At 54.7% G+C, this 12,034-nt stretch overlaps 1 protein-coding gene across 4 annotated transcripts in view; it reads right to left on the bottom strand.

The window, feature by feature from the left end:
• Positions 1-12,034, bottom strand: part of CPNE5 (copine 5) — a 101,909-nt gene that overhangs the window by 24,607 nt on the left and 65,268 nt on the right. For all 4 annotated transcript variants that reach the window (XM_018039278.1, XM_018039275.1, XM_018039277.1 and 1 more), the window contains one exon: positions 8,058-8,162. In XM_018039278.1, coding sequence (XP_017894767.1) covers positions 8,058-8,162 — 105 coding nt within the window. The remainder of the gene's footprint in view (positions 1-8,057; positions 8,163-12,034) is intronic.

Genomic DNA, 12,034 nt, shown 5'->3' with positions numbered 1-12,034 from the left:
TCTGAAGGTGGGCTGGTGGCCTTGAAGGAGTGGAAAGTGGCTGGGATGTGGACTGGGATGCTGGGCCCTGAGCAGTGGGACCTGGAGATGTCATTTGACTTCACTGAGCCACAAAATCATTTTGAAGGAGGCATAGTGAGGGGCCCTGGGGCTTCTCCAGTGGCTCAGAGGTAAAGAATCCGCCTGCCAAGCAGGAGATGCATGTTCGATTCCTGGGTGAGGAAGATCCCCTGGAGAAGGAAATGGCAACCCACTCCAGTATTCTTGCCTGGGAAATGCCATGGATGGAGGAGCCTGGCGGGCTACAGTCCATGGGGTCGCAAGAGTCAGGCAGGACTTAGCGATTGAACAACAACAATAATTAAGGGCCATACTGCACAGCTGTGGAGACAGGTTGGTAAAGGCGCCTGGCGTGCACTGGATCTCTATAAAAGTGCCTTCTTCTCTCCACTTTAGCATTCAGGCCACACTCGGGATAGTTTTTCACATGCAGTTTACTTAAATGAAGGACACTTGAGCCTGGGTACCTGGGCTCTGCAACTTCTGATTCCTAGAATGACAAGGCTGAAAGTGACCTTGGCAGCACCCTAGCCTGGCCACCTGGCAGATCACCAGGGAGCTTCCCAGACACACAGACCCTGCCCCCCCACCCCAGGTCCAATTCTTGGCAGTTCTAGGCAGGGCCCAGGAATCTAGGTTGACAGTCTCCACAAATGCTACTGCTATGCATCTTCTGGAGACATGACCTCCAGCCACTGGTTTTCAGTTGGGGAAACTGAGCCCTAAGGGCAGCCAGTCACTTGTCCAGGGTCACACACGTGGTGAGGGTCTCAGCCAGGACCCTGCTCCCCAGTGTCTCCCAGTCCTTCCCCAGAGCCTCCCCCTCCAGCTCTGCAGGGGACCTTCAGGGACCTCAGCAAGGAGTCCCTCCCCTTGGATCACCAACACTAGTCCCTCAGGTGACCAGATTAGGGACAGCCCCACGCTCAGAGACTGTGGAAGGACCCCACTCATAGCCACAGCCTTGGAGATCCAAAAAAATCACTGGGGAGGTTTTTTAAAAATCCCACCGCCAGAAGGCATGTTCAATTGGTATGGAAAGGACTCAGGCATGGGTAGTTTTTACAAGTCCCCTGGCTGATTCTAATGTGCTGCCAGAGCCTCTAACCTCTCTAGATGGAATGACTGTTTTTCAAACTTGGTTACACATCAGATCTCATGGGGGAGCTTTAGCAATCCTGATGGTGAGGCCTCACCCCAGAGATTCAGAATCAATTGGCCTGGGGGGTGCAGCCTGTGCAGGGAATTGTTAAAAGCTCCTCAGGGGATGGGAAGTTGCAGCTGAGGTTGAGACCACTGAGGGTGAGATTCCTGAGCAATCAAGGATCCAGGGACAGCTGCAAGGACTGGTAGGGGTCGCGGTGGTGGTGTCACAGGAGCCTGGATGCTGCAACCTCCAGAACCGGGGAAGAAGGAAGTGCCCAGAGATGGGGGAGGCAGCGGCAGAAGCCGGACACAGCTTTGACTACTTTCTAACAGCTCTGTCACCGTCCAGCCCTGGCTAGGCAGTCCCAGGTCACCCCCTGTGCCAATCCTGGGCTGCACGTCGCGGCTCCCAGTCTCTGAGCACAGGCCCAGCCAGGGCTCACGTCGGGTTGTGACTTCTGGGGTCAGCACCCAGGAGAAGGGGCTCCTGGGTGTGGGACAATGAAATGACCTCACACAATGAACATCTTATTTGGCATAAAAAGGCTCAGAACACAGAGCACCTCGTCTGGGAGGCAGTGAGGCAGAAAGGGGAGACAGTGGTCTCTGGGGCAGGCAGCCCTGAGTGGCAATCCCAGCTCTTCCAGGAGCTTAGCTGTGAGGCCCTGGGCAACCGGCTTCCCCCTCAGAGACTGTTGTGTGCTTGCTCAGTTGCTTCAGTTGCGTCTGACTCTGTGTGACCCACTAGACTGCAGTCCGCCAGGCTCCTCTGTCCATGGGATTCTCCAGGCGAGAATACTGGAGTGGTTTGCCATGCCCTCCTCCAGGGGATCTTCCCAACCCAGGGATTGAACCCACGTCTCCTGCAGCTCCTGTGTAGCAGGCAGATTCTTTACTGCTGAGCCACTGAGGAAGCCCGGAGACTACTCCTCTGTGAAATGGGACAATCACACCCACTTTACGATTGCTATCAGAAGGCAACTACATTGTTCACCCAGTTGGCACTGGACACGTGTTTGTTCCATCTAAAACATTCAAGCCTTTTTCCTAAACTCCCGTCTCCCAAACAATTCCCATTCAGCATATAAATGTCAGCTCCACGAGGCCATGGATTTTTGTTCGTTTTGTACACTGCTGTATCTTCATCCTCCAGAACAGCGCCTGGCATCTATTAGGTAATATGCGTGCATGCCTGCTAAGTCGCCTCAGGCGTGTCCGACTCTTTGCAACCCTGTGGTCTGTAGCCTGCCAGTCTCCTCTGCCCACAGAACTCTCCAGGCAAGAATACTTGAGTGGGATGCCGTGCCCTCCTCCAGGGGATCTTCCTGACCCAAGGATTGAAACCATGTTGCCTGCAGCTCCCAAATTGTAGGTGGATTCTTTACTGCTGAGCTACCAGAGAAGCCCATTAGGTAATATACAGATTATTAAATACCTATTGACTGACTAAGATGTTCTAAAACTTTGTGAAGTGGGCCAGAGTACCAAGACCCTCCTTCCACAAAATCCCAAAGGGAGAGACTTCCCTGGTGGTTCAGTGGCTAAGACTCTGTGCTCAAATGCCTGGGTTCAATCCCTGGTCAGGGAACTAGATCCCACAGGCTGCAACGAAAGATCCAGCCTGCTGCAATGAAGAATGAAGATCCTGTGAGCCACAACTAAAACTAGTGCCTCCAGATAAATAAATATTAAAAAAAAAAAAATCCAAAGGGAGTGGCTTTCCCCAGAGCTGGTCAGTAGTGACACCGCGCTCAGGGCTGGGAGCTGATGTCCCATGGGTCTCTGAATGTGTGAGGCAGGGATGACAAAGCAGGGCGTGTGTGAGCCTCAGCAGGCCCGCAAAGATGGGGGATGCTGGCAGAGACGCCCGGCTTCCCTCCCAGCACACCAAGCACCTCTGTCTGTAGCCTCCTCCGAGCTGAGCTGCGGGTCTGTTCCTAATGAACCTCTGCCCTTCCCAGGCAGGAGAAGGTAAGCTTCCCTGATGCTTACAAGTTCCCAGGGCAGACAGGCCCTGCGGGGTTCACTCTAAAGTAACTGAGTCAGTCCATTACTCTGAAATGCTCTGGAGAAGAAGAGAAGCATCAAGCCTCACGGGCCCAGGCAGGCAGGAGACGTGATGGCGGCTGTACAGCGTTGCTTTGCCTCCCCTGTCTGGGTGCAGGGGGTACCTGTGTGAGCTGGGATAAGACACTCCTAACTGAGGCTGTCGTGCTGTGCCTGGCCCCTCCCAGGGCTCAGCGTGCAGTGGGGCTCAAAGGAGAAGCAACTCGTTCAGTCTAGCCCAGAGTTTCTCTGGCTCCTGGGAATCCGCTCATCTCTCCAGGTGAAAACTCAGCACCCTGATCACTCTTTTAAAAGCTACTCATTCACCATGAGGGTGTGAGTGAGAGCAGCCTGGCCTAGAGGAATTTGGTTGAACAGAGACAAATCCTCAAGTCACAGAATATTCAAGGACAGAGCAGGGGGACTGCAGAAGGCAGGAAAAGAGCCTTCATCCCCCTACTGGAGGGTTAGATTCATTCTGATCTGGATGCGATGTCCTCTGACTCCAGTTCTGCTCAGCTGGGTTGCTTGGGTTTGGCCTTATGTGGACTGGAAATACAATACAGGTAGAGGGACCCCAAACTAGGAGAACCCCAAATCACAGGGCCAGACCAGAGGTGACTTCTGGAGAAGAGAAACGCACCTTCTCCTTGCCCAGGAAAAGTTACAGAATCTGTGGTCCTTCATTACCCCATCTGTGAAATGGGTACCTCACTAGTACCACCTTCTAGGGTTATTGTGAAATTTATATTCATAAAATAAGATACTGTATTTCAACCAATTAGGACACGATTTGGCCCGTGTCTAAAGACTCAGTAAATCTTAAAAAGATTAACTGGCTTCCACCTTCATCATTCCAAGAAAACTACCCTTTCTCAACACATCCCTTGTTCTCACCCCATGGCCCTCTTTTTCACAACAGCAGTTGACACTTCTGTTTGAACCCTCTTATCTCTCCCCTCTGGCTATGGCTGCCCGGCTCTGGACTCCTCTTTTCTCTCTGACATCCCCTCTTCTTTCTCCTGTTCCTGACCTGTGCCTTTCCCCTGGGGCCTTGGGCACCTCTGCCAGCCCTTTCCTGGGGACCCCCAGATCCTGTTCTCCTCTCCCTGAGTGGAACCCCACTGTCCCTGTCTCATAGCCACATACTCTGGCTCCCTGTTACACTTTCCATTTCCATTGGTGGTACTATCCCTCATCCTCCAAGCTCCAAACCCTGATAACCTCCTTGTCTCTTTCACTCCCACATCCAGGTAGATGTCAAGCCTTTGGAGTCTTCCTTTGACCTCCAGACTCAAAGCAGACCTGCCCCAGCCTGCGGGCAAAGCTTTCTGAGAGCTGTTCTCCAATCCCACCACACTCACCCCATGTCTTGACCATTTGTCAGCAGAGCGCTGGAGTTTAAGAACACAGATTCTAGGGTCAGCCTGCCGGGGTCCAGCTCCTGGTAGGACCACTGACTGGCAGTAAGACCCTAGGTGAGTCATTTAACCTCTCTGGGCCTCAGTGGGTGGTATTTGTACCTTCTTCGGAAGAGGTTACTAATTGTTGGGAGGATTAAATTAGTTCACATATATCAATTACCTCGAAAGTATTATAGGAGCCTTTGCTGTTATGATTATGACCTGTCTGTCTCCCACCCTGGCCTGGGAGCAACCTCAGAAGGAGGCTTGGGTCTGATAGCTCAGTGTGTCCATAGCACCCAAGACGGTGCCCGGTGTCTGGCTGGCTTAGAAGACAGGCCTCCTGGATTAAAGCCAGTGTGTCCTGTGACGCTGTAAGAGGTGCCCTGGAAGGCATGGAAAGGGGCCTTGCTTTGCTGCACAAGGCCCACCCTCTCCTGCCCAGCGGGGCCTTCTAGCAGCTCCTGAGTGGCTGTTGGGTGTGTAGGTGACCCTAGGGCTCACCAGGCCAGGGTGATACACATGACCGCTCCATTCACACCACAGTCAGTCACACCCCAGTCAACCTGCTCCTGGCTTTGGAGGAGGGGCCCAGCTGCCTGTGGCCATCTCGGGGAAAGCCAGTCCAGGACTCAGCATGGGATGGGGATATGGGGGCCCACCTGGACTTTCCTCGTGACCTGCACCTCCTCACCAGCCCTCAACTCCTCTGATGGCTGAACAGTGAGCCCAGGCCTCTAAGCGGGCTGCCCTCCTGGCTGACCCTGACAAGGCTGGATTCTGAGGCTCCTAGGAGCCCTGCCCTGGGATGCAATGGTGTGAGGGGTCAGCTGGATGCCCCTGAGACTTGAGCTGCCACACCTTCCATCCCCCACCTTGAACGTCCCCCTCCTTTTCTCTCTATCCCAACCATTTTTCCTACAGCCCTGGTCCCCAGGAACTGACCCCTCCTCAATCTTCCAACCTCCCCTGAGCCTCCTTTAGACCCTATCGCTTCAACCCCGCCAATTCCCCACCACCCTAGAATGCCCAGGACTTGGCCAGACACAGGAGTTTGTTAGACTGAAATGCCTCTTTTTGTTTCCAGCCTCATTTTGCACAGCTATTTAGCTATCTAAAATACATGTATTCAGGGTTGTCCCAGGCAGCCCAGGGGTTAAGACTCCATGATTCCACTGCAGAGGGAGCAGGTTCGATCCCTGGTCAGGGAACTAAGATCCCACATGTCAGGCGGGGTGGCCAAAATAATAATACTAAGATAAAATACATGTGTGCACATGTGTGCTCCTGTGGTCAGGCTATAATCCCCCTGAAAATGGACATGTGGCTGCTGCTGCTGTTTAGTCACTAAGCCATGCCCAACTCTTTTGCAACGCCACGGACTGTAGCCCGCCAGGCTCCTCTGTCCATGGGAATTCCCAGGCAAGAATACTAGAGTGTGTTGCCATTTCCTTCTCCGGGAATCTCCCTGACCCAAGGATCAAACCTGCCTCTTCCGCTTGGCAGGAGGATTCTTTACCACGGAGCCACCTGGGAAGCCCGGAAATGCAGCTGCGTTCCCTTGAATGCCGCACAGCTGCCCAGCACACAGTAGGTGCCCCATGACCACCTGTGGAATCAATTGTGGCGGTTTTGTCCCAGCCGAGAGGCAGGACAAAGAAGCTGCTTCATCTCTTGGATCAGCAGCCTTAGAGGGAGGGAGACAGGGGTGCCTGGAGGCCAACCATCTGCTCACTCCTGTCCCCTCACCCACCGAACACACCCCGTCAGTGGCCACTGGGAACAGAACACTGGGGAACCCAGGCCAATGCCACTGGCCGGGGTGCCCTGAGACATCTGTTCTGACAGCCGAGTGTTCCTGTTGGAGTGGCCAGCAGAGGCCCAGCTCCTTCAGGGACACCTGGGTAGCCCTGACCAGGAAGCCCCTACTAGCTCGCCCACCAGCTCTAGCAATCACCAGGAAACCAGGCTGGGTTCTTGTGAGTAAACACGGACCAATTCTGTGTTGCAGCTCCATCCCACAAACCCCTCTCCCCCACCCGCCGCACTTGCCACAATTTGTAATTATACGTTTCTTTGTGTGATTATTGGATTAATGTCTGCCTCCCCCACTAGCATGTAAACTCCGAGAGGCTGGGTGAAGGGTGAAGACTGTGTGTTCTGCTTCCTGCTGACTTCCCAGCATCTGACACAGTGCCTGTCACATGGCAGGGAGTCAACAAACGTTTGTGGATGAAACGCTGAATGGTGTTTTATGCATTGTCGCTGTTAGTCGCCAAGTCCTGTCTGACTCTTTTGCAACCCCATGGACTGTAGCTCACCAGGCTCCCCTGTTCATGAGAATTCCCAGGCAAGAATACTGGAGTGGGTTGCCATTTCTTTCTCCAGGGGATCTTCCCAACCCAGGGATCAAATCTGCGTCTCCTGCATTGGCCAGTGGACTCTACCGCTGAGCCACCAGGGAACCGTTTTATGCAAGAAAGAAAGAAAGACAGCACTAAGTCGTGTCCGACTCTTGCGATCCCATGAACTCTAGCCTGCCAGGTTCCTCTGTCCATGGGATTCTCCAGGCAAGAATACTGGAGGGGGTTGCCATTTTCTTCTCCAGGGGAGCTTCCCGACCCAGGAATTGAACTCAGGTCTCCAAACCAGAGCCTTATTATATAGGTTGTATCATGTGAGCTTCAAAGCAGCCCTACAAAGTAGGTGGATGTTTAAACACCCAGTTTACAGATGAAGAAACTGAGGCTCAGACAGGCCAGAGTCGGCCCAGGTTGACAGTGCCTTTTCATCACAGAGGCAGGATTAGAAAGTAGGTATCTGGTATCCACACTCAGCAGTCTGCACCCAAACAGTGAGGACGTGTATCATGAGCAGGCTTTGAAGGATCAAAAAAAAAAATCCCACGAGCTCTTTGCACTGCATCCTTCACCCCCGCTTACTTGTCTGGCAGAGCATATCCTAGGATCCTGACTCCCCAGAGACCCTCAGCCAGGAGTTGGAGCAGGTGGGGACAAGGCCACCTCTGCCTGCAATTAGATCTGCCCTCTGGGGCACAGTGAAAAGACCAGCCACTGAGCTCCAGGACAGTTGCCCCAACACCCTGGCTTCCCAGAAATCCCTGGTACCTTCCAGCCCCACCTCCTACCCCCAGCCTGGGAGGGCTTCCACCAATGGGAACTCAGATTGGGAGGAAAGAGGCGGGGCATGGGGAGGGAAGGGCTGTGAAGAGATGAAAAGCAGATGCTGCCCAGGGAGGCAGAGGGACTCCCAGGCCCACCCTGCGCAGGGCCGCCAGCTCGCAGCTCCAGGAGGTCTGCTTCTACCGATGGGCTGGCCCTCATCCACGCGACCGTGCATCCCGCACCTAGGCTTGGGGAGAGGGACAGTTTCTCATCTCACCGATCATAGTCCCCGTTGCAGAGGGCTCTCACGGGAATGGAGAAAGTTTGCCAGACTGGGTTTAGGGTGTTCTTCACGACCTCCGTCTTGTGGCAGATGGTGAACCTGGCAGAGGAGAGAAGGAGGGCCGTCAGTCCTGACACCAGAGGGGCTGGCGGGCCCATCTCGGCAGGTGCCACTCAGTAGAGAGAATGGCTCTGTGAGGTGGTGAGCTGCCTGTCACTAGAAGCATCCAAGCTGAAGTTAGACAGCCATCTCTTGAAAACACTGCAGAGAGGATTCCTGCACCAGGCAGGACTGTCAGGAGATGTGGTTCTGGCCCCTGCTGCTCTCTGGGGGAACTTGAACAAGCCTGTCCCCCTCTGGGCCTCTGTTTCCTCACCTGTGATCCCAGGGAGTTGGCCACTATCAGACTTTCTTTTTCTGAGACCCATGGAAGGATCTGGAGGGGGGAGGGTGCTTTAGGAATCCGTGAACCCTTGAAATCATCGGTGGAACTGGGTGTCTGAGTTTCACGTGCTTGCTGTCCCCTGCCTGGACCACTCTCACCCAGATTCCCATGCTCCTGGCTCACCTGATCGCTTCCTTCAGGTCTTTGCTCAAATGTCATCTCTGTGACATGAGTACCTGCCCAGAGCACCATTATCTAAAATTTATAGCCCCCTGGTCCCTTGATTTTGACAGCTCCTAGTCCCTTTCTATACTGCTATTTTCATCCCATCTGTCACCATTTGACATTTGACAGGGTCTTTCTCATTTCTTTTACAATCTGGAACCAAAATGTAAGCTCCGTAAGGTCAAGGCTTGTCTTCTTCGTTCCCTGGTATAACTCTAGCGCTCAGAAGTGCACCTGGCCCTTAGTCAGATGTTCATGTAATGTTTTTTTGGAATGAACTAACGAATAAATGTATTTCTCAGAGGAGAGTTTCCATAGCTCTCACTGGCATTTCAATTAAAGCCAGTGAAATTAAAGCCCCTGGCTGAGATGATCTCTGAGACCTTCTCGGTTCTTCTAGTCTGAATCCACGAGCTTGCTTTGCAAACTGAAAGTGCAGAATTGGCTTTGTCCCAGCTGGGCGCCCATCCAGCTCCTGGCCCACTCCCCACGCCATGCCTGATGGGCCCTGCCCTGGAACCCCCGTGGAGGGGCAGCTGGGACCCCGAGTGGAGCTTAGGGCCGGGTCTGTGCCCCTGAGATTCCCCACCATCCACCCCAGCTACCTCCCGGCTGGGAAAGGTCACCTGGGAAGGTGCCTGGGCCCTGCCTTTAAGCACACAGCCCTGTGCCAGTTCTCTGGCAATTTTCAAGTCAAAATGTCATTCCTGTCACCACGGCTCAGCATTTCTCTTCTGTGCTCCTTCTCGCCCACCCGCTGGAGTGTGAGGTTCATGTGGGAGACCTCCCCACACACCCCAGAGCTGGTGATGAGAGGAATGGGGACCGGGGAGGAGGGGCCACCGCTGCCCGCGGCTGGGGCAGCAGGTCCGGCAGGAAGAGGAGCCTGGCTGGGGTAGGGCAGGATGAGGGGAGTGGACAGAAGGGAGACTCTGGAGCAGCAACTGGCGGCGCCGGGGGAGGTTCACACCTCGCAAAAACCCTCACTTCCCACCTGAACAGACACCAGACCTACTGTGGACCCTCTCGGCCTCCTCGCCTCTTTGGAACCCCTGCCTTCTAGAGCTCCTCTCCCAGGCCGGTAAAACTGCCTGAGCAAGCCGCTACGCTCTTGAGCCTCACGTCCTCCCTATGTCTTTCTTCCTGAGCCCTGTGTGGTCTGCTTTCCGCTTCAGACTCCTGCCTGAAACCACTTTCTTTATGCTCCCCCAACCTCCCCGCATCCATCGCTAAATCCACAGGCCCCTGATCCCCTGATGTACTTGCCGCGGGCGGGGTAAGAGGCCCTGGTGCGGAAAGGGTCCCCGCATCATCTCTCAGCTCAGTTCAATTCACTTCAACACATGGGGTGCGGGCGTGGGCGGTAAGAACCAACAGCCTCAGACAGACGCGAGCTGGGGTCCCAGCGCGCGCTGCCTCGCTGTGCAGCCCCAGGCGAGTGACTGCGCTCCCCCAGCTCCCCCAAAGAACCGTAACGAATGCTGCCAGGCCCTGCTCTAATAACCCGCATTAACTCATTTAATCCTCACGGCTTCCTTGGGAGGGAAGTGTTAGGATTTTCCCCATCGCCAAGAAACAACCGCAGAGGGTAGCGCTCCACTGCCCAGAATGGCGGCCACTAGCCACACGTGGCTATTTACATTAAATTAACTGCAAGGAAAGTTTTAAAAAATTCAGTTTCTCAGTCGCTCTAGTCCCTTTCAAGGGGCTCAGCAGTTATACATGGTGGCGACCGTACGGGACAGTGAGATACAAAACATTTACACCATCCCAGGAAGTTCCATGAGCTCAGACACTCGCCTAAAGTCACACAGCTGATGACCGGCAGCCGCTGGCGAGCCTGGCTGTCCGTCACCACATTCCCGCTCCCAGTCGAGTGATTCTGATTGAAGGAGACAAGGTATGTGAGGGGCCGGGAGCACAGGGGGTGCTCTGCGGATGTCTCCTGCCCTTTTTTCCTCCTGGGATGGCAGACGTGACATTTCACTCCCTCTGGATCAGTTTCTCCAGCTGCCCTGGGTTACCCCCACCCCCCACCCCAGAGGGACCCAGCCCCTGCTTCCAGGGAAACCCGCCCTCAAATAACCGCCCATCGCCGGCCCCATCTGACCAACTCCTCTGCTGTTTTCAACATTCTGGGTTCCCCGCAGTTCCTCTACCGGGGAGGGGGTGTGGCTGCAGCCCCCACCCCAGTTCTGCCACGCCAGGCCAATCACCGGCCTCTAGCCCCATCCTCCCCTCCCGCCTCCGCCCCTGCCCGTCTCCGCCGCGCAGCTCGCCGGGCTCAGCACCTCCCACCTGCTCACCGTGTCAGTCACGAGTCTCTCCCAGCCCCCGCCCCCTCCCCATCCATCCTACACACCGCTCTGCCAGATTAATCATGGGCTAACACCCTGCAACACACCCATCTCCAGCTCCACAGCCCAAGCCCCTCCCCGCTGCCGGCCAGCCGGCCCTCCCCTCTGAGACGAGCCCTGGCGCGGCCCCACCGGAGGGGAGCTGCGTGGACATTTCCATGAGCGCCCAGAACATCACTCCGACCTGTTCCTCCCTCCCTCAAGTCAAGTCAAAGTCAACAAGGATTATTTAAAGAAATTCTGCTAGGAGTCCTCTGGTGAGACAAAGAATCCTTTTGTTATGCAAATGATCGTACCAAATTTCCCTTGTTTTGTACGTTCAGGTTTAAAAATCCGTTTTTCCGTTGAAGTGAAATACCTCCTCTCTGCTGCTGCCCTGCCCCCCAACACACACACACACCCAGAATTTCAGATTCTAGGGGCCTTAGCAAGGCCTCCCTGCCCTCTGCTCAGGGCACACTAGTTCTGCACACACTGTTTCTCTAGACTGTTATTCTTCCCTGGGTTTCCCCTCCCCTCCCTTCCCCTCCCAACCCCCAACCCTCATGGACCCATTTTCTTTCTCTCCTTCAAAACCTGCTCCCCAGTTCCCCTCTCCAGCAGCGCTTCTCTAATTAACCTTCCCGGCCCCATGGCTTCCTCATTCTGCAGAATCCCAGCCATAAGTGGCCGCAGCCTCCCAGAGCTATGATGCTTAAGGAGACCGTGGAGACCGCCTCGTCCAACCAGATCATTTCACTGATGAGAAAACAGGCCCAGAGACGGGGCACACTTGTCTGGGGTCACACAGCCGGTTGGTGGAGTCGACTCAGGTCCCCAGACCCTCAACCTAGAATCTGTCCCTCTGTGTACATCACTGACCTACATTGGATAACGAGTCATCTGTCTTTCCATCATACTGTGGGTGGCTTCCAGATGAAGGAGAGGAGAGAAGGAGATTGAGGAGGGGGGAGTTGGTTTCAAAGATGGGAGGGAATTTGAACGAAGCTTGTGGCAGTGTGGGG

The sequence above is a fragment of the Capra hircus genome, chromosome 23 (assembly GCF_001704415.2).
Source record: "Capra hircus breed San Clemente chromosome 23, ASM170441v1, whole genome shotgun sequence".
Taxonomy (NCBI): domain Eukaryota; kingdom Metazoa; phylum Chordata; class Mammalia; order Artiodactyla; family Bovidae; genus Capra; species Capra hircus.
Note: the sequence above shows the minus strand (reverse complement) of the source record. Positions and strands in the feature narration are given on the sequence as shown.